The sequence below is a fragment of the Benincasa hispida genome, chromosome 2, assembly GCF_027475165.1.
Source record: "Benincasa hispida cultivar pf3 chromosome 2, pf3_genome.v1.1, whole genome shotgun sequence".
Classification (NCBI taxonomy): Eukaryota; Viridiplantae; Streptophyta; class Magnoliopsida; order Cucurbitales; family Cucurbitaceae; genus Benincasa; species Benincasa hispida.
In genome coordinates, this window is record NC_143479.1 from 64,841,777 (window position 1) to 64,868,716 (window position 26,940).

The following is a 26,940-nucleotide window of genomic DNA, read 5'->3' on the forward strand; positions in this document are numbered from 1 at the left end:
ATATTATGTTGACCCACTTTTGATATTCAATTTTTATTCAACAAAAATTTGCCCAAACTTTAAAAGTTATGATATATATATATATAAATAAAGTGGACAAGGAAGATAATATAAAACAGATTAAAATATCATTTTGGTCTCTATATGATAAAATTTATTCAATTTTAGTCATTATATTTTAAAATATCTATTTTCAATCCTACATTTTTAATAAATTTTAAATTTAGTAATTGTTGATTTTTTTTTTAAAAAAAAACTTTTTATTACATATTAGCATGTTCAAAATAATTTTGAAATTTTATTTACTTTCTTCTCTAAAAGTTGAATATTATCATTATGATTATTATTATTAAACAAAAATCAAAATCTAGTGATTAAATTTGGGTGGAATCCATCTTTGTGCATTCCATCTTTGTAAGAAAAGAGATGGGATGTATGGTATTAGGGATAACCTAATTATCATCCAAAACTAAAATTAAATATTTGAAAATAGATAAACTAAAGGGTAATACTTAGATACATCTTAAGATCAAGGTTGAAAATATCTTTGGATATGTCGATATATTCATCCATATATCGGTAAATTAAAGAGTTCGTTATCAATATTAAATATCCATGGGCATCTCTAACAATTTTTATACATGCTCGTAAAACATATAAATGTCTTCTATTTTGTCCAATATGAATATGACTTCTAATAACAATATCCATAACTTAATTTTGGAGTAAAAATAACTTAATTATTAATTTAACTAAATTCTATAAATTTTGTGATTTACAGAAATATCTGTTGATATATCCATAAAATTGAAATCTCGATATCGATATCGACATCAATAATTTAACATTTGCTTGGGATACGTCAATCTCTATGTTTCCCTTCTATTACTCACACACCCAAAAAAAAAAAAAAAATAATTAAAATATTTCAAAAAATAAATAAGAATAATTTAGCATATATCACATTATGATAAAATAATTTGATAAGAAGTGATATGTATTTTCGAGATGTATCCAAATATTTTTTAAAAATTAAAATCCAACAAAATCAAATATGAGAGGACTCAAATGTTACTTTAACCAATAAAAAGGGTGAAAGGAAACGTCGGGTAGAGAAGTTATAGCTGTTGGACCTCGAAAGATTGAGAGATGATGGACAGAGTATTCTCCGTCGACGGAATCCCCAACCAATTCTGGCCATCGCCGGAGGAATCATCGAGGTTGAACCGGAGCGCATCCGAGTGGTCTTTCCGGAGATTTCTTCAAGAAGCTGCCTCCGTATCGGATTCCTCCATTTCTCCGCCTCCGGCGTCGCCTTCCGCGGCAGAAATCCGATCAAACGCCATTGAAATTAAGGAAACTGGAGAAAATTTGAAGCAGAGTTGGGAGAAACAGAGTAATCGGAAAGGCGGATTTGAGAAGGAAAGGAAGAAAAGTAGCGGCGATGATTCCGATGAGTATCAGGCGTTTCTGAAAAGTAAGCTGAATCTGGCGTGTGCGGCTGTGGCTTTGTGTCGGGTAAGATTCAACTTTTCTCTTTGCTTTCCTTCTTTTGTTTTTGTTCTTCATTCTATGCGTTTGGTTTATGAGGTTAATAATCTTGAGTATTAAGATCAAGTTGTTTGTGTTTGTTCTTTCCTTGCATTTTCTCAACCTCCAAACACCTTTTTTTTCTTTTTTCTTTTGGTGTTTTAGCCCATCGTTTACGATTCTTTAATTCTATCGACTTCAATAGTATTCATTTCCCCCTTCTCTCACCTGTCGGTCGATGATGAAGACCAACTCTCATAACAAAATAATCATCGACAACATGTTCTAACAACCATCTCTAGTGACAACTAGCTCTGCAGAAGACTACATCCGACGATCAATTTTTGTGATCATTGCCAAGATGACTAACTTCATCAATAGTCTCCAACTGATGACTGACATAGTCGATCATATATTGAAAAAAAAAATCGACGGATGAAATTTGAAAAGTACTTTTAAATATAAAATTAAAATGACTAGTTCATTGTATTTAATAGTCATATTTTAAGAAATTATTATTTTTAATCTAAAATTTTTTTTACGTTATAAAATTATTTTTTCTAAACTCTTTCTTACCTTTTGAGATTATAAGTGGCAAATGGTGAAAATACTATTTTATCTCTCATTCAAGTGTTTTTTATTTTATCTTTTTTTCACTTTTCAAATCCAACTTCAATTTTAGGCGAAAAAATTCATTAAGATTTCTTGTAAATATTGATTTTATGTTTTTTAATATTTTTAAAATTAAATATATATTTTAAAAAAATCCTGTCCAATTTTCCAGAAAGTGACCGGGAAATTTGGAAAGAGTGGCTTTAGTTTTTTTTTTTTTTTTTTTTTTAAATTAAATATATATTAACTAAAAAAAATTAAAGCCCCCTTCTCTCCAATTTCGACAGAGGAGTTTTACTTCTGTTTTTTTTCTTCTCCTTTTAATTTTATAATATATATTTTGAAAAAACTCTCACCTACCGGGAATTTCAATTTCCTGGTAAGATTTACCGAGTAACTGGGCAGAGGGAACTCTCTCTCTCTCTTTTTTAATTCTTATATAAAAATAATTAATATTAAAGAAAAAAATTACATTTTTTTTTCACTTATGTTGTGTTTTTTTAATAAATAATTAATTTTTACGATAAGTTGTGTCTGTATGTTTTTTTTTGAATTTTTATTTAAATATTTTTAAAAAATTAATTAATTAGACTAAGTTAAACCAATTTCACCTTTAGAAAAAATTAACGTGTACATTTTAATTTCTTTTCTTTTTTTTCTTTTTTTTTCTTTTTACCAATTTCTAAGTTTAAGTTAGTTATTTTAAATTAAATTTATAGAAATTTCGGTAAAAGGTACTTTATTTTTAGTTAAATTTTCTTTTTCAGTTATGATTCGAAGTTCTGAGTTGAAAACAAAAGCTCTCACAAATTTTTCGTAATAATTGGAATTTATAGAATTTCAAAATTTTCAATTCTTAAGGAAAATTTCATGAGAAAAATTCAATCTTTACAAGAAATTCAAAAGATTTTTTCCGTGGGGTCTAAAATTGAAGTTGGTTTGAGAAGTTATAATTATTTAAAAAAAAAATAGAAAAACTTGAATGAAGGACAAAATGGTATTTTTACCATGTGGACCCTCCACCTAAAATTTCAAAAAGTAAGAAAGATGTTAGAAAAAATAGTTAAAAAAAGATTAGTTTTGCAAGGTGAAACTTTTTTAGATTAAAAACAACAATTTTACTCGTATTTTATAATAAAAAGTATTTAAATGTAAATGAATTTTTAAAAATATTTTTTTAAAGACAATCTAAATAGGTCACAATTCAAGTTTTCAGGTAAAAAGAAGATCAAATGAGATGTTAAAAAGGAACACATTAACTTTCACTATTTTTTTTAACCACATAATATACATGTGTAGTTACAATAAATAATAACAACAACAAAATTTCGTAATTAATAAGAAAAAAACTATACAATACATTATAAAATTATATTTTAAAAAAATTGAGATGTGTTCTTTCATAAAAAAAAAAAAAATAGATGTATTTTTTTAAACATGCATTTTCAATTTTGGACATAATGTTTGTAAAATTTTCTACATCATGTTTATGATTAGTGGCACATACAAATGCTCTAAACCAATCATCATACATCCACAATAAACTCTAAACTACAATTTGATATATGATAAAGTATATCATAATATTGTTGATCATATGAAATAAGAATATTTTATCTACCTCTAGTACAATGGATACATATAAAATTGTAAAATATATGTGAAATTTTCAAATTGACATCTCAAATCTCAATTGAGGGGTGATTTTTTTTTTTTTTTTTTTTATATAAAAAAAGTGTATAATTGAGTTGTTGAAAAAAAAAGTTAAATAAAAAAAATAATAACCAGTAGTAGATAATACTTATTTTGGTTAAAAAAAAAACTGTATTTGATATCATTTACTTAACAACTCCTTTATGATTAAACCCTACAATTTGCTAACTCTTTACTCTAATAATTTAAGCCATAACTATATGATTTTTATAATCTTTAATTTTAAACTTATGAATACCATCAAAACCATGCCAATTGTGAAAACTATAAAAGGAAAAATTAAAACTTTTGCGTTTTTTTTTAATTCGACCAATAAATCAAATGATACTTAAAAATTATGAAAAATTATAAGACAAAATTTGTGAAATAACAAGCACAGTTTTCAAAAGTGGCAAACACAAAACAAAATGGTTACTAAGTGAAGCTTTGATTTTTTTTTTTTTTTTTTTTTTTTTGGTTAGGTATTCTAGATTTTTGTTTCTTTAAGTTTTAATGCTATATGTAGGGTTGACAAAAATTCCCGCAGGGTCGGGTCCCCGATCCCCGGTTTGATCAGGGGGATCCTAACCGGGTCCCCGGTCGAATATGGGACGGAGACTGGGAGGGTATCCTAATATTTTTATAAATATAAAAATTACAAATATTTTTATATTTATATATATTAAAAAAAAAGTCGGGGATGGGTCCCCGCGAGTGCCCGTTCCCCAACAGAGAATCCTCATCCCTGTCCCCGCCTTCAATTGGCGGGGGCAAGTGCGGAATGGGGGGAAATACCCCTCGCGGGGATGGGAAATCCCCCCGCCCCGGCTAGGCCCCGTTGCCAACCCTAGCTATATGGAATGGAGAATTCGTATATTTGAGGTCCTTAGATTTTAGATTCACAATTATTTTTCGTAATACCAATACTTAAGTGAAATTTTTTCATGTCAATATATATATACATGAATTCGATTGACGTATATTGTTTTTTTTACATGTGCATGAAAGAATCTCTTAACTAAATTTTTGCACATTAACTATGATTATAATGTAATTTTATTTTCGAAGTTGAGTAAAGTTGGGTTTGTATTATCCTTGGTTCATGTGACAATAGGGATCTTTTATGAAGACTCAAGATTCTTGTGCAAGTTCCACTTTAGCTCAAAGTGAGTCTCAAGCCAGTGCCTCACACTTGCCATCACAATTCCCTCCAAAAGGTTTGCACTTCTACATTGTTACCCCCTTTATTTATTTATTTATTTTTGAAAATACACGAAATAAGGGATTGAAGTTCAGATTTCGAAGTTGATAGTATAAGTTCATGTCAGTTGAATTATGTTCACATTAGTTTGTTATCCACCTTACCTTACTCTTTCTTTCTACAAGAATACTACCACATAAATATGGAGTATATATTTTATGACTCGTTAGAAGATAAAGAAAATCCTTAACCGCTAAATTATACTTATATTGACATGTTTACTTTTAAAATTAAAATAATTTGGAAACATGAACACAATATTTAATATAGCATCTATTCTAAAAAAGGGAAGAAAAAAAAACTCAACATTATTTGCTTAACCTTTTAGTTTATATATTAATTTTTTTTAAATGAGTTAATATTAGTATTGAAAAATAAAACTTTATATCAGAATATCAATGATAATCTTTTTTTCCCTGAAAAAAGAAATTTAGTTAATCATCATGATAAAGAATAAAGACCAATTAATTGGGGTTTTTTATTTCTTTTCCTTTTCCCTTAAATATTTTTATGTTTGAGTTCTTAATTACCTTCCATCCTTTTATTTTCTTTCTAGTACAATTAGGGATAGAGAATTCAAACCACAATTCTCGTAGTTTTTAAGAGACTTGTATGTCAGTTGAGCTATACTTGTCTTGGTTTAATATCTCCGATCTAAACGTAGCTTTGTTAGTTAGGTTCAAATTCCAAAACCACACATATAAATACACAGGCAATATTATTAGAAACACCATGATAGGAATAAGAATAAGAACTTTTAAAATGATGAGAACATGAAAGGAAGAATTCCAAACATATTAGAAGTTGAATATAATATCTACTTTAAAAACACTAAAATCTACTTTTTTGAACATCTTCACTAAGTTATTACCTCGAAATTTAACATCAAATGTTAGTTCAACAATTTTAAGAACCTTTCTCAAATAATAGTTGCCAGAAAATGTTCTATTTAGTTCAGGAGTTTAGAATGAATTATGGTCACAAGATAATGATATTAATGAACCTTTAGGAATTTCTTTCTCACCTTCTGTGCCAAAAAAGGCTGGAATTCTGGTCAGCTCAGCAAATATATCATCATCAAGAGAGCAGACTGATGAAGATGATGATGCTGAAGGAGAAAATGATATGAATGAGCAAATGGATCCTGCATCTGCTAAACGTGTTAGAAGGTAACATTGATAGCATTTCGGTTAAATTATAAGTTTAGTCCATAAATTTTGAAAGTAGCATCTATTTAGTTGCTAGATTAAAAATCTTCCAATAATGCATTTTCTACCCTTAACCTTGTTAAGTAAATAAAATTTTGAAATGGTTAAAATAACTTTTTTCATGTTTAAAATCACTCCGAAACACACATTTACTCGAAATCAATTCAAGTTTCAATTTTACACTTTTAAACCCATTTTTCATACTACCAAAATTGATTTTAAATGAATAAAAACATTTTTATTCATTTAAAATGACAAAAGTTATTGTAACAATTTTAAAATCACTTCCAAACATGTGATTACTTTGTCGTTTAGCTCATAATGCTATCAGTTAGGACTACATAAGAACATAATGCAAAGTTTAGAGATTTAAGACTAAATATACATAATAGTTGTGGATGTGGGGACTAAATGAACTTTGAAAAATTGTACGCTAACGCAGTTGTTTATATCAGAATGCTTTCTAATAGAGAATCAGCTAGACGCTCGAGAAAGAGAAAGCAAGCACATTTGACAGAGCTCGAGACACAGGTGATCTTCTAACTTATCTTTGTCTCTGAATTTATATATATAATCGACCAGTGATAAGCCGACACGATTCATTATTGATAGGTTGCTGAATTAAGAGTTGAAAATTCAACATTGCTAAAGCGTTTCGGTGATATAAGCCAAAAGTACAATGAAGCAGCTGTTAATAACAGAGTTCTGAAAGCTGACCTTGAAACTTTGAGAGCAAAGGTATGTAAATAGCTGACTCTGATTTGCGGGGAGTTGAGACAACAATATAAAGCTAAAGCCTTATCTTCTTTTGTTCTCTCTTGATACGACAATGCCAATGATCCCATTTCCAGGTACAGATGGCTGAAGAAGCTGTAAAGCGAATCACTGGTACGAAATCTATGTTCCATGCCATGTCGGACGTATCCTCAATTAGCATGCAATCCTTTGAAGGAAGCCCCTCAGAGGTATCAACAGATGCACCTAACAACCATATTGCCGACATTTCTTCTGCAAATATTCAGAAGAATTCTCCGGACATGGCAACTGCGTCAAGGAACAAGATGGCACGAACAGCTTCCTTGCAGCGAGTGGCGAGCTTGGAGCATCTTCAGAAGCGCATCCGGGGGAGTTCAAGCGCCTGTCATCCATCAGGAAAGGGAGATCAGCAGCAACAGTTGTGACGATATTGTTCCAAGTGTATGAAAGAGACACTGTAATATTCTTTACATGAACAGCTTTCCAATTTTAAATGAAACATACTTTAGTATGAGATGGCATTCAAAGAATGGTTTACTAGTTTTCTAAGCACTTTGGCACAGTGTTTCCCACAAAAATACTTTCAAATGTTTAGGATTCTTTAAGTCGCTTTAGACAACATAAAATAAAAGTGTTCTTTTTAGACCGTAAAGTGTTTATGAATTAAATAATTTTCAGCTCTATAAGCTATAAGCTTATAACAAACTCCAAGAAAGCTCTCTTTGGCAACAATTTAAATTACAAGTTTAGTCTTCAAACTTTTAAATTTAGGCAAATAAATTCCTGAATTTTAAAAATTAATAATAGGTTTTTGTACTTTTTAATTTTGTGTCTAATAAGTTTTTAAACTAATTTTCTGTTGAATAAATCTTTAAGCTCTCAATTTTATGTCTAATATGTCTTTGACTTATTTGATATTTTTCAAAACTCATGAACCTATTGGACACAAAAGATTTCTCATTGATATATATGTGTATTTATCGGACACAAAATTGAAATTTTAATTTTCTATAAGATACAAAATTCAATTTTATGTTTAATAGATTCACTCATGTTAAAAAAAATGTTGACTATGTGAGGGTTTTATTAGATAAAATTAAAAATTGAAGGACCTATTTGACATTCTTTAAGTTCAAGAGACCAATGTATGTAGAAATATGAAAGTTTAGGACTAAAATTGTAATTTAACCTTTAATTTCTTTTCAATTTTTTGAAAATTATACTAATGTTATGTTTTCTTTGTTTAGTTTACGCTTCCTACAAACACCAAAGAAACAGGTAGTTGAGAACAATACCTATAAGGCTTCCAAGCCTTGAGAACCCGTAGTTTGAACTGAACTACACCCAGCTTTATTTTCAATCCCTTTGATCTTCATCTCCTCTCTTACAGCCTCCACATCCTCCCACCTTTCAGCAGAAGCATAAACATTTGACAAAGCTACAAAGTCCTCACTTCCAACACACCGCTCATCATCAAAACTCTCCCCTCCCTGTCTCTCCACAAGCAACTTACCCACCCTCTCTCCCATTTCAACATTACCATGGACCATACAAGAACTCAGCAAACTCCTCCATAAAACACCATCAGATTCCATTGGCATTCCAAGTATCAACTCATATGCCTCTCTCAAGTGCCCAGAGCGCCCAAGAAGATCAACAATGCAGCCATAATGCTGCATTTGAGGCACAACCCCAAACTTCCTCTCCATGACGTGAAACAAATGGAGCCCCTCTTCAATAAGCCCTCCATGACAGCAAGCAGAAAGCAGACTTGTGAAAGTTACTGCGTTTGGCTTTACACCATGAGTTCCCATTGCATCCAATAGCTCCAATGCTTCTTTACCCCTTCCATGAACGGCCAGTCCTGTCGCCATGGCTGTCCACGTCAAAACGTTCCTCTGCTTCATCTGCTTAAAAACTGATGAAGCACTGTTAAGACATCCGCATTTTGAATACATATTAACCAAACCGGTGCCAATAAACAGATCGTTTTCAGGGGAATCAATTGTCTTCTCGATATATGCATGAACACAAGCGCCGGTTTCAAGCATACCCAGTTGAGATGCAGCTGAAAGAAGGCAAACCATTGTAGTATCCGTTGGTTTCACCTCAGAATTCGTTGATTCAACCAACATCCCCCGAAACAATTCCAACGCATCTCGGGCATACTTGTGAGCACATTGCGAGCAATACCCTGCAATCATCGCGTTCCAGGTAACACTATTTCTGACAGACATTTCATCAAACACCTTCCGCGCAGTACCCACATTTTTATTAATCGCATAAAAATGTATCATCGTAGTCTGAACCGTAATGTTGGAAACAATCCCGCGTTTGAGAATAAGAGTATGAATTTGCTTGCCGATCATTAACGTAGACACCGATGGGGCTCGCGCGCAAGCTCCGAGCACGAAAATGAAAGTGAAATTGTCGAATTCGAAGTGGGGGTTGGAGACCCAAGAGGCAAAAATGGAGATGGAATGTTGAGGTGGAGCGCATCTTATGAGAGTGTTGAAGAGGAAGAGATTTGGAGGGTGTTGGTAGTGCCGGAATATCAAATGGGCGTAGGCGATGGCTTCTGGGGAAGATTTGTTGCAGAAATGGGTGATTAATTTGGCGTAAGGGGAGGGGGGTTTGAAGCCACTGGTAATCAATTGGGCATGAATTTGTTTAAGTTGAAGGGAAGAGTTTCGTATGTTATTTAGGTGGTGGATGCACCTCACTCTTGGGGCTAAGTGCATCTGCGAGGTTGGATTGGAGTCCAATCTCTGTGCCGCATTTATGCCGTCATTGTATATGGTATGCGACACTGTTCTAATTCTTCCCATCAACAGAGTGGCAACTAGAGATATCCATTTTTTTCACGAGAGCAGAGCTTGATTCTTCCAATCAAGAGCTGTCCAATTTTTTTACGCGGATGGGCCTCGCCTCGTAAACGGGAACGGGATATGTATTCTCAGTCTCCCTCCCTTCCATTCCTCGTCCCCACTCCGATTAGCTTCTATAGTTATCTAATGTTATGTCGTTATTATTATTATTATATAAATATTATATTTAAATTTCAAATTTGATTATTTATTACAAAAGATAAGGAATATATTTAAATTAAATATTTAAATTTAGATTATACATGTGAATAATTTGATTTATATTTATTTCTTTTTACTAAAAGATTTAATTAGTTTTTTTTAGACCAAAATTTGGATAATTTATCTTTAAATTCAAATTGTCACGTAAAATTAACCATAATAACCAATTTAGTGTTAAAGTTGATTATTTAATTACAATTTGTTTATATTAGTGATTTAAATTAATTGACCTTTTACAAATAACGAAAAAATTTACCGTAGGGAATCTGACCCTCGCGAATTTCTCGCGGGGAATCCCTACCCCAATTCCCGTGGGAAATTTCACGGGATGAGGAATGAAATGGGGAGTGGGGTCGGGGATGGCATCCCCGACTTCTTCCCATCCCGTAAACATCTCTAATCACAATGCTCGACTTCTGTTTGCAAGCATTATGAATTTCGATCTAAAGCGTCGTGATGCTTGATTCTGTTTGCAAGCATTGTGGAACATGAATATGAGTATTGAGAATTTGAGATGTTTTGAACAAAGGCATTTTGGTATTTTCACCTCCTTCAAATTCAATTGCTCAAATTCTGTCTCAATACTCTATAACTAGACTATTTAAACTCATAGAATATTCTGAATTAACACAATTTATTGGGTCTAAGATATTAAGTAAAATAACGTGAAAATTTTGTAAATCAAATAACACTTGCCTTAAGTCTTGATCCATTGGATGACGTCAGCTAATCCAATTATATTATAACATATGTTTCTAATTTAGCTTGGCAAAATAAAATAACCTAAGCCTCTTAAAAAGATTTAGATTAAGTTGAAATCAATTCAAGCTCAAAAGTTGATTCCAAAAGTCAATAAAGCTTAAGTTCATACCAAGGTCCCTCAAAATTCTCCATATAAAGGAGTAAATCCTTCATTTTGGGCGATAAGTCATCCATTCAACCCATTCATTCACTAAGAGAAGGAATCAAAATTCATTTTTTTTTTTACTTCTTTACGTGATTGTCATCGTTTCTGATTAATCATTTAGTTCTTACCTAAATTCTAAAAATCAAAACGAGATTTAAATTTATTTTTTTATCTTTCAAATTTGACTTGGTTCTTAGAATATTCTCAAAAAGTAGATAACAAGACTAAGAAACCAATAGAAGTAGAATTATAAGTTTAATTTTCATAATCCAAAAACAAGAAACCAAATGGTTATCAAACGAGATAAAAATTATCAACCAAACATGAGTTTGGCTAAGTTAATTCATACTCTCTTAGACATATTTAAATAATAATATGTTTAATTAAAGTATGAGCTATGCATGTGGATTAATAATTTATCATATTGGGTTATTTGATTGGGTCATATTATGTGATCTAATTAATTAGGGCCATAGATTCCTAATTGATTATGAAGTTAATGGATAGAAGCGCATTCATAGCTAATTAGGGTTTAATGGGAACCATAATTGAACTAGTATATAAAGAGAGTTAGGGCTATGGTCCCTAATATACCAAAATAAACACACTCAAGTATTTCTTGAATCCCATCTAGAGAGAGATCTCATTTAGGGCATTCGGAGTTTTGGTTGAGGAAGTCAATAGCCGCCTTATAATTGCCATCAGTTTTGCAATGGAATCCGGTATGTTATTTTTGACAATTTGGCATGAATGATCCTAGGATTTATCTATTCTATATAGATCTAAAGTAATTATGTTAACAAGTGGTATTAGAGTATGAATTTCATGTTGGATTGTTGGTTTTATGCGTTTTCTATTGGTATTGTTGATTAAATTTTGGTTTTTGTAAAGAATTTAAAGGATTAAAAAAAATCGGTCAACTTACTATAGCAACGTTGTAAATCTCAACGACGGTAGGTTGGAAATCTTTGCAGTCATTTTTTTTCCAGCAATATGTGTTCTTACAATCCATGTTCTTGTCGATGGTATTTGGCATACCCATCATTGATTATGAATGATGTGGTGATGAATTAAAGTGGATTTTTTTTTTTGGGTTGATTATTTTGATTGAACGGTGGTTTTTTAAAGTTTTTTTTTTAAAAAAACTTAGTTCTATTATTGTAAAAATTGAGGGTGTTCAGTTGAACATTCTTGACAAAAGTCTACCATTGTGATGAAATCTACTAGAAAAGATTAAAGACCGATTGAAGGAGTTGGATCTCTTGCCACTGCAAGTTTTGCCTATCAAGACTAGACTTTCAGTCAATGACTGACTGGAGTTGCCATCGGACGAAGATATCGATCAATTACCAATTAAAGTCTTGCTGGCAGTTCTTGGTTTTAATTATCATTTTTTTATTCTTTAATTCTTAATGGATGACTTTATTAATTCGATTTTAAATTTGATTGATAATGAAAAGTTAATGTTGTCGCTGTTTTTTTAACTGAAAAGTTATGTTAATATTTAATTGATGAATATGAGTTTCTAAAACTCAATTGTGATTGATAATTTTGGAAATTGGTGATTTTTTTAAGGTTAAAAAAACTTTGAATTCAATGAATTTATTTTTTTTTAATAATTTCACAATATTTGAATTTGTCAACTATTTGGATTAAATGCTGATTGAATTTCTTGTCTGCATTTCTAAGTTTTCTTGATTAATAATTTGGTGAAATTCTTAAAAGAGTTCTTAGTTTTTTATTGATAAATTTGTGAATTTAAATTTAAATTTGATAAATGATATTTGGGGATATTCACATATTTATGTTGCTTTAATTGTATTGTGTATATGCAATTATTGTGTGAATTTTGGTCAAGACTATTTGGTGTTCTTTTCCCATTATTTTTGTACAATAATATTTTTATATTATTGTGTCTTATATTTTAGATTGAATTGGTCAAATAATATATTACCAAAGTAATCTCTGTTATCTAGATTAATTTTATTATGAAATATAATATGTGCATATTCATAAATTTATGTGGGTAATTATTGGCCCAACGGAAGATAATTATTTTGCCATGCATGTGGTAATGAGTATGTGAAAATGATAAGATTGCTTTATGGCAAATAGTCGGTCCAAAGAAAGGCTATTTTTTTACAGAGTTTATTATCAGTACTTTGATTATTACATTTAGAGTACCATTCACAATTGGTGTTTTTGCCCAAAGGCTGAACATCAATGTTGTGCTAGGTATATTGTTAAGGGAGCCCACCACATATGTAAAATTATTTTGTTTATATTTTAATTGTGAGTATATATTTCGTTGTTTATTGTTTCAGTTGGTCTTACTCAAATATCTGAAAATCTGAGTTTAATCCCTAAGTTGAATGGATTGAACTTCAAGATTTGGAAGAAAAGCTTAGAGATACTTATCGGGTGTATAGATTTGAACCTTGCATTAAGGATCAATAAACTCACTACTAAAAAAAAACTAAATACCGTTAATATAGAAGAGCGGAAACAATCAAATCGCACGTGTCTGATAATCATTAAGCACTCCATTCCAGAGTCTTTTCAGAATTCAATCATGGAAAGTGAAAATGCCAATAAGTTTCTTGCTCAAATTGAGAAATATTTTGCTAAAAATGAAAAAAAAAAAAAAAAAGGGAAAGCAAGTAGTCTTTAAACTTCTTTAACTTCTATGAGGTATAAGGGCAATGGAAACATAAGGGAGTACATTATGGAAATATCCAATCTCACAGGTAAATTAAAGGTACTTGATATCGAGATAAATGAAAATTTACTCATACATCTGGTACTTATCTCTCTTCTTACACAATTCACTCAGCTTAAGATAAGCTATAATACTCATAAGGATAAATGGAGTATTAATGAGCTTATCTCACAATATGTGCAATAAGAAGATAGGATTAAGAGAGAAAGAACAGAAAGCGCTCATTCTGCAACTGACTCTTGTAAGGATACGAATGGAGTGTTATGCTATGTTGTTGCATCGCTTTTGTACACTACTGATGTATGAATGGATGATACAAGCTCATGTCCCCGACAACGGCACCATAAACTTGTAACGATAAATTTAATCTTTTTATCTTTATCTAACTCTAATGCATGGTTCGTGAATGAAATGAATGATGTGCTAAATATGCACTCAAGTGTTTTGCGATAAAGAAATTTTTATGCGATACCACATTTTAAGTATATGCGTTAATAATGATATGCGATGTAGTAGTGCGTGTCACAAGTTTCCTTGCGCTGAAACCAAGTATAATTCCAACGCAAATTTCTCAGAATGATCCGAAGTCGAACACGGGGATTGTTTTCGTTAATGCGATACTTATGTGATACATGCGACGATTTTAACAATGAATAAAGAATGTGGGTTTATACAGAAATACAAATTGCGATTAAAGTAAAAATGCGTTGACAAAGTAAAATCCTAAGCTACTATGATACACGATACAAGTTACACGATACATGATACTGAGGTCGAGAATTGACTGTGAAGTTGTACAAATGAATCGATGTATGCGATGGCAAGTCTTATGAATGAAGCATAAAGAGAAAGAGTAAAGAGTAAAAACATCGCAAGTTTGTCAATTGCATTAAGGACGCAACTAAGGTTCCACTTTCCCTTGGCGTACACCTCTCGGTGATCGGCCGCTTTCCCATATCTCTATGGTGAAACAGGGATGAACGTGATGAACACAAGGTTATTTCCATATCTGAAAATACTTCTCACTTTAGTTAACGCAATCTTCCAACCTTCTCTCGATAGGCGGAATAGCATCTTCACTTCTACTCTCACAGGTGAAGATGCCATCGAGCATGCTTTAGCTAAACTTAATTAATTCCTTAACACAATTTAACTCACTCGTTTAATTCTTGCTATTTACCCCGAAGATTAAGAACACATCATGGAGAAAATGGATTATGAATGTATGGAAAGAAACAGAGAGATATAATGGTGACGATAACAACATTTAATTCTAAAATTAAGCATTTGATACATGTTGCGAATGAAGAATCACAGAAGATGAAATAAAGGATAGAAACAAATACGGAAAGAGTGTCACGTCTTGACACAGATCCCGATCGGAGATTTGTGCTTTCCAGCGTGTGGATGTGGTGGAGAGGAAAGCTTCCCTCTCAGGCTTGCTTTCCCGGCAAAATTGACCTTTGCACAGAGCTTCAACTACAGGAATCGGAAGAATTCTCTGCTCGAAGACTCACCTCTCGGCCTTGTCTCATCGTTCTCCTGGATCTACTCTGGACAGTTGCTTCAGACCAGTCTCTCTCTCAGTTTCAAAATATGCACGTCTCTATGTATACATGTATGCCTTTCAGTGAATTTGAAGAAGCTATTTATAGGCGAGACCTTGACTCTTTGAATTTGTGGTCTCCACTGTATAGTTATGGTAGTTTCTGAAATGGCAGAATGAAAAATTCCTTCTGTTACGCAATCAATCCGTCAGAAATGCACAACTAAAAGCTGTACACTTGTCAGAATCTTCCGCAAATGCGTTGCTCTTCACATCTTCGATTTATCGCCGCATGCAGTGTTGTTTTTTATTACCACATGCGGTTGAAATTGCATTGATCGCTAAGCTCAAGATCAATTATCGCATATGCCGTCATTGCGTTGATCATCTTTTCATTCTTGATTGATGGGCGCAATGCGACATAGATGCGTTGTTTATCTTGTCTTCGAGCCATGAACGCATGCGGTCACTTATTTCCTGCAAAACAGAAACTAAAACAATCTATCTCGCCATCGCAATGGTGTTAGTGGGTGTATTCACGACACTTCGTAATTTTCATATTTCTTAGTCAATTTGTATACTATCGACGTAACTTTCCTTTCTTTTTGCCGCAATATCTAAAGAAAACAGTATAAATAACTTGTATTTCTACAAGTTATCAACTCTTGTGATAAAAAGAAAAGGAAATCTACGGGTGCTGCAGAAGGGACATCTCAGTAGAATAAGAGCAAGAAACAGGCTACTGAAAATCCTTGTTTTTTCTGCAAAAAGAAAGGTCACTTTAAGAAAGATTGTCCCGAGTATGCCAAGTAGCGTGTAAAGAAGGGTAAACTTCTTACTTTGGTTTGTTCTGAAGTTATTTTAGCTTTTGTACCTACAGATACTTAGTGGATAGATTCTGGTGCTACTACTCACATAAGTATATCGATGTAGGGTTGCCTATGGAGTCGACCGCCAAGTGATGCGAAAGATTCATCTATGTGGATGATGGCAAAACAATTCCACTTGAAGCTATTGGAAATTTTAGATTACTTTTAAAAACTGGTTATTATTTGGATATGAATGAGATTTTTATTGTACCCTCATTTAGACGAATTTAGTTTTTATTTCTAGTTTGGAAAATTTTGGTTTTTCTTATTCTTTTGAAAATAATAAAGTTAGTCTTTTTCAAGATTCCAAGCTTATAAGTATCGGTTCTTTAATTGATAATCTATATATGTTTGATTCTTTTGCTTCATTTAACAAGATCCTGTTATCTAATTCATGTGGTACAAAGCGTAAATTAAATGAGAATTCTGCTATGTTATGACACAAGCGTTTAGGTCACATCTCTAAATAGAGAATTAAGAGATTTGTGTTAGATGAAATTCTTGATTCCCTTAATTTAAGTAACTTCCACGTTTGTACGGACTGTATTAAGAAAAAACAGACAAACATAAGAAAATTAGGTGCCAACAGTTGCTCAGACGTCTTAGAACTAATACATATAGACATTTGTGGTCAATTCCCTGTGGCTTCTTGGAATGGACAACAATATTTTATTACGTTCATAGATGACTATTCAAGATATGGGTACCTATATTTTATTCATGAGAAGTCTCAATCTTTGGACGTTTTCAAGTCTTCCAAAGCTGAAGTTGAGCTTCAACTTGGAAAGAAAATTAAGGTTGTCAAATCTGATTATGGTGGTGAACACTACGATAGATATGATGGATCAGGTGAACAACGTCTAGGGCCCTTTGCCAAATACCTAAAGGAATATAGAATCGTCCCGCAATACACTTTGCGAGCAAACCTAATATGAATGGTGTAGCGGAAAGGCGAAACAAAACACTCAAGGATATGGTAAGAAGTATGATTAGTCATTATTCTCTAACAGAATCCCTCTGGGTTGAGGCACTAAAGACTGCAACACATATTCTTAATAGGGTACCTAGTAAAGTAGTAGCTAAAACCCCTTATATGCTGTGGACAGGAAAGAAGCCTAGTATTAAGCATCTTCACATCTGGGGTTCTTCAGCTGAGGCTAGGCCTTACAAGCCTAATGAAAGAAAATTAGACTCAATAACTATTAGCTGCTATTTTGTTTGGTATTTTGAGTGCTTTCAGGATTTCAATTTTATGATCCCACTTTTAGACCATTGTTTGAGACGGGAAATTCTAGATTCCTTAAGGATGTTGAATTTGGGAGAGAAGATAACTTAAGGAAAGTTGTCTTTGAAGAGGAATTAGTTTCTTTTCCTTATGTAGTTATAAATGATGTTAAAGCTCCAATTCCTGATTTCACTATTGAACCAATAATAGAACAAGACAACATTGAAGTCCCCATTATTGAACCTGACGTTTAAATTCAACAACCTCAAGAAGTGCCACTAAGGAGATGTACTAGAGAGAGAAGAAGTGCAATTCCAGATGATTATATTATGTTTCTTCAAGAACATTAGGATGATGTGGGCGTAATGGAAGATGATCTAATCAACTTCCAACAAGCTCTACAGAGTTCTAACTCTCAAAAGTGGATAAACGCTATAGAAGAGGAAATAAAATCCATGAAAGACAATGACGTTTGGGAACTTGTTGAATTGCCATCAGGAGTGAAACCCATTAGGTTGTAAATGGATATTTAAAACTAAAAGGGATTCACATGGCAATATCGAAAGACATGAAGCTCAACTTATGGCAAAGGGTTTTACTCAAAAGGAAAGCATTGATTACAAAGAGACTTTCACTTTGGTTTCATGGAAAGACTCTTTTAGGGTAATCATGGCACTAGTAGCTTGTCTTCCTAGCAAAATAACATTCTCCTAACTGAGAGTGTCAAGGGCAGCCTCCATTTCTTCTATCATAGCTTTCTTCCACTGAGGATGATTGAGTAACGACTGCCCCGCTGTCTCTGACATGGACTCGGTGAATAAGTCAAGTCCCTTTGGTCGGTTCGCTCAGGTGGAGAGCGTTAAGACCTAGAACTTCAGAACGTTAGTCAGTGATTGCACTCACTTTGATTTAGAGCTACATCAAATGGATGTAAAAACTGTATTTCTCAATGGGAACATTGATGTGACGATTTATATGGTGCAACCAAAAAACTTTATGTCTGGTAATTCAAAGTTTATGGTGTGCAAATTGAAGAAATCTATCTACGGTCTCAAGTAAGTCTCTCATCAATGGTATCACAAATTCCACGAAATGATAACCTCCTTTGTTTTGAGGTGAATATAGTGGAAGATTGTGTATATCACAAGTTTAGTGGGAGTAAATCAATCTTTCTAATGTTATATGTCGATGACATACTCATAGCAAGTAATGATGTAGGTTTATTGCATGACACTAAGAGATTTCTCAAAAAGAATTTTGAGATGGATCTTGGTGATGCTTCTTTTATATTAGGAATTGAAAATACTGCGAGATCGTTCTCAAGGTATTTTGAGATTGTCACAAAAGAACTACATTAAAAAGATTTTGAGTAGATTTGGCATGAAAAATTGTGCACCAGGAGATACTCCAGTCGCTAAAGGTGATAAATTTCATTCATTTAGGTCAATGCCCCAAAACCACATTCGAGACTAAGGAGATGCAGAAGGTTCCCTATGCATCGGCTATTGGAAGTCTAATGTACATTTAAATATGTACGGGTCTAGATATTGCGTTCATAGTTGGAGGTAGGCAGATATTTGAGTAACCTGAGGATGAATCATTGGAAAGTAGCCAAACGGGTTATGAGGTATTTACAGAGAATAAAAGATTATATGCTCACTTATCGGAGATTAGAATTTTTGGAGATCATTAGGTATTATGATTCTGATTATGCTGGATGCCAAGACACTTTGCGATCCACTTCAGGCGATATCTTCATATTGACCGGAGGAGTTGTATCTTGAAAAAATATTAAATAAATACTTACGACTTCTTTTACCATGGCTGCAAAGTTTATAGCATGTTATGAGGCATCCAATCATGGAATATGGTTGCGAAATTTTGTCACTGAGTTGCGAATAGTGGTTGGCATAAAAAAACTGCTAAAATTATTTTGTGACAATAAGTCGGTAGTGATGTATTCCAACAACAATAGAAGCAATAGAAGTCAAAGCATGTAGACATGAAGTTTCTGGTTGAGTTCAAAATGGTCAATTTTTTATAGAATATATAGGAACAAACTCTATGGTGGCAGATTCATTAACTAAAGGTTTACCACCTACAGTTTTTCATGAGCATGTTACACACATGGGTGTTAGTCACTTTTCTAATTCCATGGTTTAGTGAGAATTTGTTATTGTGGATGTTCTTGACCTTATTTTGTTTATTTTCTATATAGAATAAAATTGATGGTTTATGTTTTATTATCTGAACTTGTTTATCATGCATGCAGTTTAGGATAAAGTTTTTTAAAGGATGTTCTCACTAAGGAATTTGGACCAATTGGAAACAGGCATGATCTAAATCACTTTGCATGTAGTTTCCATGTTATCTATCCATACTTGATCTATGTCATTGAATGTATTAGAATTGGTGATTAAGGAAGGTTTAGTTACAAGGATAGTGACGAAAGTCACCTTGATTCCGTACTAATACAGGAGATGGACTAGATTGAACTAAAGAGAAATTCTATTATTGAAATAATCTGTTTATGCGTGCTTAAAGTTTATGTGATTTAATTATATCAGGTACACAGACATAGCCCAAGTGGGAGATTGGTAGACATATTTAAATAATAATATATTTAATTAAAGTATGGGCTATGCATGTGGATTAATAATTTATCACAGTGGGTTATTAGATTGGGTCATATTATGTGATCTAATTAATTAAGGCCCTAGATTCCTAATTGAGTGGACTTAATGGATAGAAGCCCATTCATAGTTAATTAGGGTTTAATGAAACCATAATTGAACTAGTATTTAAAGAGAGCTTAGGGCAATGGTCCCCAATATACCAAAACAATACGCACTCAAGTTTTTCTTGAATCCCATCTGATCCCCATCTAAAGAGAGATCTCACTTAGGGCATTCAGAGTATTCAGAGTTTTGGCTGAGGAAGACAATAGTCATCTTATAATTGCCATCAATGGAATCTGGTATGTTATTCTTGATAATCTGACATAATGATCCTAGGGTTTATCCAATGTAATTATGCTAACATGCTCAAATCTCAAAACAACCCATTGAAAATATTCGAGAGAGGCCAAATTTCATTTGGGCCATTGATTTTGGGCCAACCGTACAAAATTTCTATCTATTTGCCCTCACAATCACCTCTTTTCATAGTATTATATGTATCTTTCGTACATTATTTTTTCATGTAATTTTACATTCTACATTTTTTTCTATTCAATTTTACATTCTCTTTTTGCAATTAAATCTTCCAACAATTCTTATTTTGTCCTCATATTCCTTCATTTTTTTGTTGTATCTCTTCCCTTTTTTTTCCTCTTTATGAAGCGCTTTTTTATTAATCGAGGATTATTAAATTAAAATTTTAAAGAGGTGATTAGACAAATGTTTAATTTTAAAATGCATATTTGAAAAATATTTAAACCTATTTTTCACTTCAAAAATGTCTAAATGCATAAAATCAATCCCTTATTTAATTTCAAAACAAATAACTATGCCCCTCCCAAAAATCAATAATATTAAAAGGTATCTAAGCACAAAATCTAATACAAAAAATGAATTCAAAACCCAAATATAAGGTCTACAAAAACTAAAACCCAAACCATGGACACAAATACAAAGTCTACAAGTTATATAGTGTTGTTCTTGCATAGAAGAACTTTGGTTTAAGAAAGATCATTTAGAGAATTGACCTACCTCACAAACAATAGTTCCCAAACGTCCTAAACTTTAAGTATATTCTATAACTAGATTTCTGCGTAAATTTGGGACAATTTAAATTTTTTGGTTAATCTCTCTCATATTTGATTTTTGAATTATTTTATGATTAAAATAATAAAGAAAATCAATCCGAACATAGTATTGATTCTTTGTAGATTTTATTTTTTTAAATAAACATTAATTATATTATATATCATCACTAAAATTGGATTTTCATTTAATGATATATTATTTTATTTATTAACTAATATGATATATATTTCTAAAATTAAGGAATACAATATATGATAGTTATGATTTTTCCTTTTGTCAGACGGTGTACATCACCATGTTGAATGAGAAATTTTGGATTAATCACAAGTTTCCACGTCATTTACTAAATTAATGACGAAATTCCAAATCATTAAATTTGGGTCAATTAAGAGTTGACATATGTCCGGAATTGAAGTTGAAGACAAATTTCAATGACACCATGTGTTTTTATCATGACCATTGAATCAATTAAGATTAATTTGGCCTAATTTGATATTATTATTTGGTTCAAAATCCAACTAAGTCCAAAAATAGGCTGAATTTGACCCAAATGTCAAATCATGTCTAAATCCGATTAATTGGGCCCAAAGGCCAGACCATGAACCAACTAAGCCCAAGTACAACTAATTGGGCCCAAATGCCAGACCCATGGATCAACCGAGCCCAAGCCCACCTGTGAACTCTATAAATAGAGAAGCTCTTTTCATTTGGAGAGGTCAGCAATTCTATACTCCAGAGAGCTTATAGGGAATTCTCTACAATCAGAAGACTCCTTGACTCATGAAGTTGACCACACCTGAAGACTGAAGTCCTTCGAAGATACAAGCATTCTGAAGACTGAAGTCCTTTGAAGATACAAGTAATTCTACCTTCAGAGATCCCAGAGAGAATTCATCAACAAGCAGAAGACTCCCAAGACTCCTGAAGCTGCACTCTTAGAAGACAAAAGACCCTTGAAGACACAAACACTCTTTCAAGACTTTTACTTCAAGAACATTCGGTGTTTTTCTTCTTCAAGTCAAGCACATCCACCCAACCGAGAGAGAATCAGAGGATCAAGTACTAGAGATCGAACTACATCGCATCAAACCAACCTCAACATCAATACCAATACAAAGTTCAAGTTCCATGAAATAAATTTCTATTGAAATCTCGTGCGAACAAATTTATCCAAGAACAAAGGTCGATCATCTAAGAAGATCAACAAGTCTAAAGGCTGATCGCCGATCGTCCAAGAAGATCAATAAGCCCGTTGGTCGTCCAAGAAGATCATCAACCCCAAAGGCCGATCATCCAAGAAGATCAACAAGCCCAAAGGTTGATCGTTCAAGAAGATCAACAAGCCCAAAGGCTGATCATCCAAGAAGAATAACAAGCCCAAAGGCCGATCCTCCAAAAATATCAACAAGCCCAAGGACGATCATCTAAGAAGATCATCAAACCCAAAAGTCGATCCTCCAAGACGATCAACAAGCTCAAAGGCCGATCATCCAAGAAAATCAACAAGCCCAAAGGCCGATCGTTCAAGAAGATCAACCAACTTAAAGATTATAGTTTATTTTTGAAAGCATCAAAATACTATGTATTAGAGATTATACTCACTTTCCACAAAATTAATACAAATACAAAGTTCAAGTTCCACGAAATAAATTTCTCTTGAAATCTCGTGTGAACAAATTGGCACGCCCAGTGGGACATCTCTACCTCTCATCTCTCTCTTGTCATCTAGGTCAATAAACCTACAAATGGCACCAAAGAAAGTTGTATACAAAACTATCGTCGCAAGCGATACTTACATAAGCTCTGTCATCACGAAACAACTAATAGAATCTACTAAAGGCGGGATCGTTATTAGAGAAAATCCCTTGTTCGACGGCTATGTTTCTGCTACTGATCCATCAGATAAAGAATTGTACTTTGATGTAGTATCTATCATAGTGACTGATGTAATGGCTGAGTCAGCCATGGCAAAGATGGAAAGGAAGATAAATTTCCTAATGAAAACTGTTGAAGAGCGAGATCATGAAATCGCTGCTTTAAGAGATCAAATACAAGCTTGAGAAACCGCTGAGTCGAGTCAATCTCCAACTAGAAAAGCCAATGACAAAAGAAAGACTGTCTTGCAGGAAGACTAGCTGTAACAATCTACCTTTGTTACTACCTTGTCAGTTCAACAGCTGCAGGATGTGATTACAAACTCCATAAGGGCTCAGTACGGAAGACCATCACAGTCCTCATTTATCTACTCCAAGCCGTACACCAAAAGAATCGGCAACCTGAGAATGCCAGCTAGGTATCAATCTCCAAAGTTTCAGCAGTTTGATGAAAAGGGCAATCCAAAACAACATATTGCAAACTTAATTAAAACCTGCGAAAATGCAGGAACTAGAGGAGACCAGCTAGTCAAACAGTTCGTCCGTACCTTGAAAGGAAATACTTTCGATTGGTATAATGATTTAAAGCCAGAAGTGATTGACAGTTGGGAATAACTAGAAAAGGAGTTCCTGAACTACTTCTACAGTACAAGGCGCACTGTTAGTATGATGGAGCTAACGAACACCAAAAAGTGGAAGGGAGAGGCAGACATCGATTACATCAACCAATGGAGAGCATTGAGTATGGATTGCAAATATAGACTCACTGAATTATCTGAAGTGGAAATGTGCACTCAAGGCATGCATTAAGAGCTTCTATACATCCTACAAGGGATAAAACCTCGTAAATTTTAGAAGTTGGCAACACGCACTCATGATATGGAGTTGAGCATCGTCAACAGGAGAATTAAAGATTTCCTAGTCCCAGAAGGGAAAAAAAATACAAGAATGAATCCAAGGGCATTGAAAAGATTGTGGATAGTGCCACAAAAGAATCTATGGTCGTTCATGTGACCCCGCAGAAATTTTCCTCCAAAGGGAAACAAACAAAATTTGAAAGAAGGCACAATGAGGGCGAGAAGCGTTGTCCAACTCTTAAAGAAAGACAAGAGAAGGTTTATCCATTCCCTGACTCTGATGTGGCAGATATGTTGGAGCAACCGCTAGAGAAGAAACTTATTCAACTATCAGAATGTAAGTGGCCAGAACAAGCAGGAAAAATAGATGATCCTAACTACTGCAAGTATCATCAGGTCATTAGTCACCTAGTTGAAAGGTGCTTTGTGCTGAAGGAACGAATTCTGAAGTTGGCTCGTGAGAAGAAGATTGAGTTAGAGTTGGATGAAATAGTTCAGACAAATCACGCTACAGTAGCCGCAACTTCAAGTGTTCTAACACTGTTTGTGTCCCATGCTTAAAGACAAAGCTTGATCCAGTTCGGAGCCTTCGAGCCTATAGTTGTTTGGTTCTAGCAAGAGATTTAAATAGAAAATTCCAAAAATAAAGATGAGCTCGTTGGAGATGACAACGAAGGGTGGATAGTTGTGACTCATCGAAAAAGAAGACAGCCAAACTCCACCCAAAAAGAGTTGCGTTCCTATCGAATCTATAGAAGAAGGAACAAGACTCATAAAAAGAAAGGCAAAAAGATGACATGGAAGCCTAAGCCTGCTAAGAAAGAAGACAAGGACTTCCCTCAATTCTGACGGCCAGCAACTTTGACGGAATTTCTCTTAAGAAGCTTTCTCAATAATCATCCGGAGAAAGTATCATAAGTTATTGCATGTCACACTATTGGCATAGTGGAAGTCGATAACAATCATATAACTGCTAAAGAAGTCAACAACTCAGAAGAAATGAAGCAAAGAACTTCTGTCTTCGATCGTATCAAGCTTTCAAGTGCTCGATCTTCAGTCTTTCAAAGATTAAGTATGGCCACAGTAGGAGAAGAAGACCAATGTCCAACGACTACTTCTACTCGAACTTCAGCCTTCAAAAGGCTAAGTATATCCACATCAAAGAAAGACCGACTTTCAGCATCTTCTTTTGACTGTCTCAAGACAACAAGTGATCAACATAAAGGAAGGATGAAAATCTTGAAGGCGACGTCATTCCATGAAGAAAATAACGACGAAAAAATTCACAGTCGTGTCCCTTCACGCATGAAGAGGAAATTTTTTGTTGACATAAGTACAGAAGGTTCCTTGATAGTGAAGCCAAAACCCATCATATTGACGAATCCTACAAATGAAAAGAATGATCAAAACCATGATGAAATAAGAGCTTCTGAAGCTCCTCATCGCAAGAGCCTAAACTGCATGATGTTCCTAGTCTGCATGAGCTTAAAATGTGAACGACCCCCAAAAAAAAAAAAACTTTGTACGAACTACGTTACAACTTGATCCCTGTCATTATAAAGAGTACGTAGGCAACTTAAAGAAATTTAAGTTCAATCGTACATAAAAAAAAACATTCTTTACGAACTATGTTATGACTTGATCCATATCATTATAAAGGGTATGTAGGCAACTTAAAGAAATTTAAATTCAGTTGCGCATAAAAAAAAACATTCTTTTTGAACTACATTATGACTTGATCCCTATCATTATGAAGGGTACGTAGGCAGCTTGAAAGAAATTTCAAGTTCAGTCCAATAAAAAAAAATCCTTGAACTACGTCATGGTTTGATCCATTTATTTAAGGGTACGAAGGCAACTTAAAGAAATTTAAGTTTAGTCTATTAGAAAAGGTACCACACCACCTAAGTATGATACTAAAAAATTGATGTTGATCATCTCCATTAAAGAATGACACTCCAAATTGAAGATGTTCATCCCTATTGGGGGCAACACAATGAATTGAAGATGTTTATCCCTCGTAAGGAGCTAACACAGTAAATAAAAGGCACACACTTGGAATGTGCTTCGCTTCCTCTTAAAAATCAAACTTGGATGCTCCTCCATCTTCAAGTTCAGAGACTTCGTCGAATGCTCAAGTCTGGAGGTTTTGTAATGCCATCTTCATGCTCAAAGTCGCGAAGTCGAGCTCAATGTGAAGATTCATTGATGCTTCATCAAACTCAAGTGCAGAGGATTCACCGATGCTTCAAGCTCAAATGTGGAGGGTTCACCGATTCTTCAAGCTTAAGTGCAGAGGATTCGCCGATGTTTCGTCAAACTCAAATGCGGAGGATTTGGCGATGCTTTGTCAAACTCAAATGTGAAGGTCTCGTTGATGCTTCTCCATCTTCAAGTTCAGAGGCTCCATCAATGCTGCTCCATCTTCAAGTTCAAGATTAGCGTGCATGACCCTACGTCCATCTTCAAGTTCAAGATTGGCGTGCATGGCCCCACTTCCATCTTCAAGTTCAAGATTGATGTGCATGGCACTGCTTCCATCTTCAAGTTTAAGATTGATGTGCATGGATCCACTTCCATCTTTTAGTTCAAGGTCTGTGTGCATGGCTCCGCTCCGTCTTTAAGTTCAAGGTCGGTATGCATGGCTCCGCTCCATCTTCAAGCTCAAGGTCAATATGCATGGCTCCGCTTCATCTTCAAGTTCATGGTCAGTGTGCATGGCTCGGCTCCATCTTCAATGACTCAGTCTACAAAATCATGACCCAACTTCGCTTCATCTCCAAAGTCTAGCATGGTTCGCTTCATCTTCAAAGTCGTGGCATGGCTTCGCTTCGTCTCCAAACTGATGGCGCGACATCGCTTCATCTATAAAATTTTGGCGTAGTTTCACTTTATCTCCAAAGTCTGGTGTGGCTCGCTTCATCTTCATAAGTTTGGCATCGCTTTGCTTCATCTCTACAAGTCTGGCCTGGCTTTGCTTCATCTCCACAAGTCTGGCGTGGCTTCGCTTCATCTCCACAAATCTGGC

At 33.7% G+C, this 26,940-nt stretch overlaps 2 protein-coding genes across 6 annotated transcripts; one reads left to right on the plus strand and one right to left on the minus strand.

Moving 5' to 3' along the window:
• The first annotated feature begins 1,058 nt into the window (after positions 1-1,058).
• Positions 1,059-7,570, plus strand: LOC150038083 (light-inducible protein CPRF2-like). The gene is made up of 6 exons (XM_090310705.1): positions 1,059-1,518; positions 4,949-5,051; positions 6,105-6,264; positions 6,759-6,834; positions 6,916-7,041; positions 7,155-7,570. Exons 1-6 carry the CDS (start codon positions 1,150-1,152, stop codon positions 7,482-7,484), a joined length of 1,164 nt encoding a protein of 387 aa, XP_090166831.1. The 5' UTR covers positions 1,059-1,149; the 3' UTR covers positions 7,485-7,570.
• On the minus strand, positions 5,832-9,979 carry LOC120069812 (pentatricopeptide repeat-containing protein At3g18970-like). 5 transcript variants are annotated; one of them, XR_016527675.1, is made up of 3 exons: positions 8,355-9,979; positions 7,021-7,514; positions 5,832-6,239 (listed from the first exon to the last, which is right to left on the minus strand). XR_016527675.1 is itself a non-coding variant. In XM_090310704.1 (2 exons), the coding sequence occupies exon 1, from the start codon at positions 9,885-9,887 to the stop codon at positions 8,355-8,357; it is 1,533 nt and encodes a 510-aa protein (XP_090166830.1). In that variant the 5' UTR covers positions 9,888-9,974; the 3' UTR covers positions 5,832-7,441. The 5 variants fall into 5 exon arrangements, 1 of the variants encoding a protein (XP_090166830.1); XR_016527674.1 differs by having other exon boundaries at positions 5,832-6,245; XR_016527676.1 differs by having other exon boundaries at positions 7,021-7,441; positions 8,355-9,974.
• Between the last annotated feature and the right edge of the window lie 16,961 nt (positions 9,980-26,940).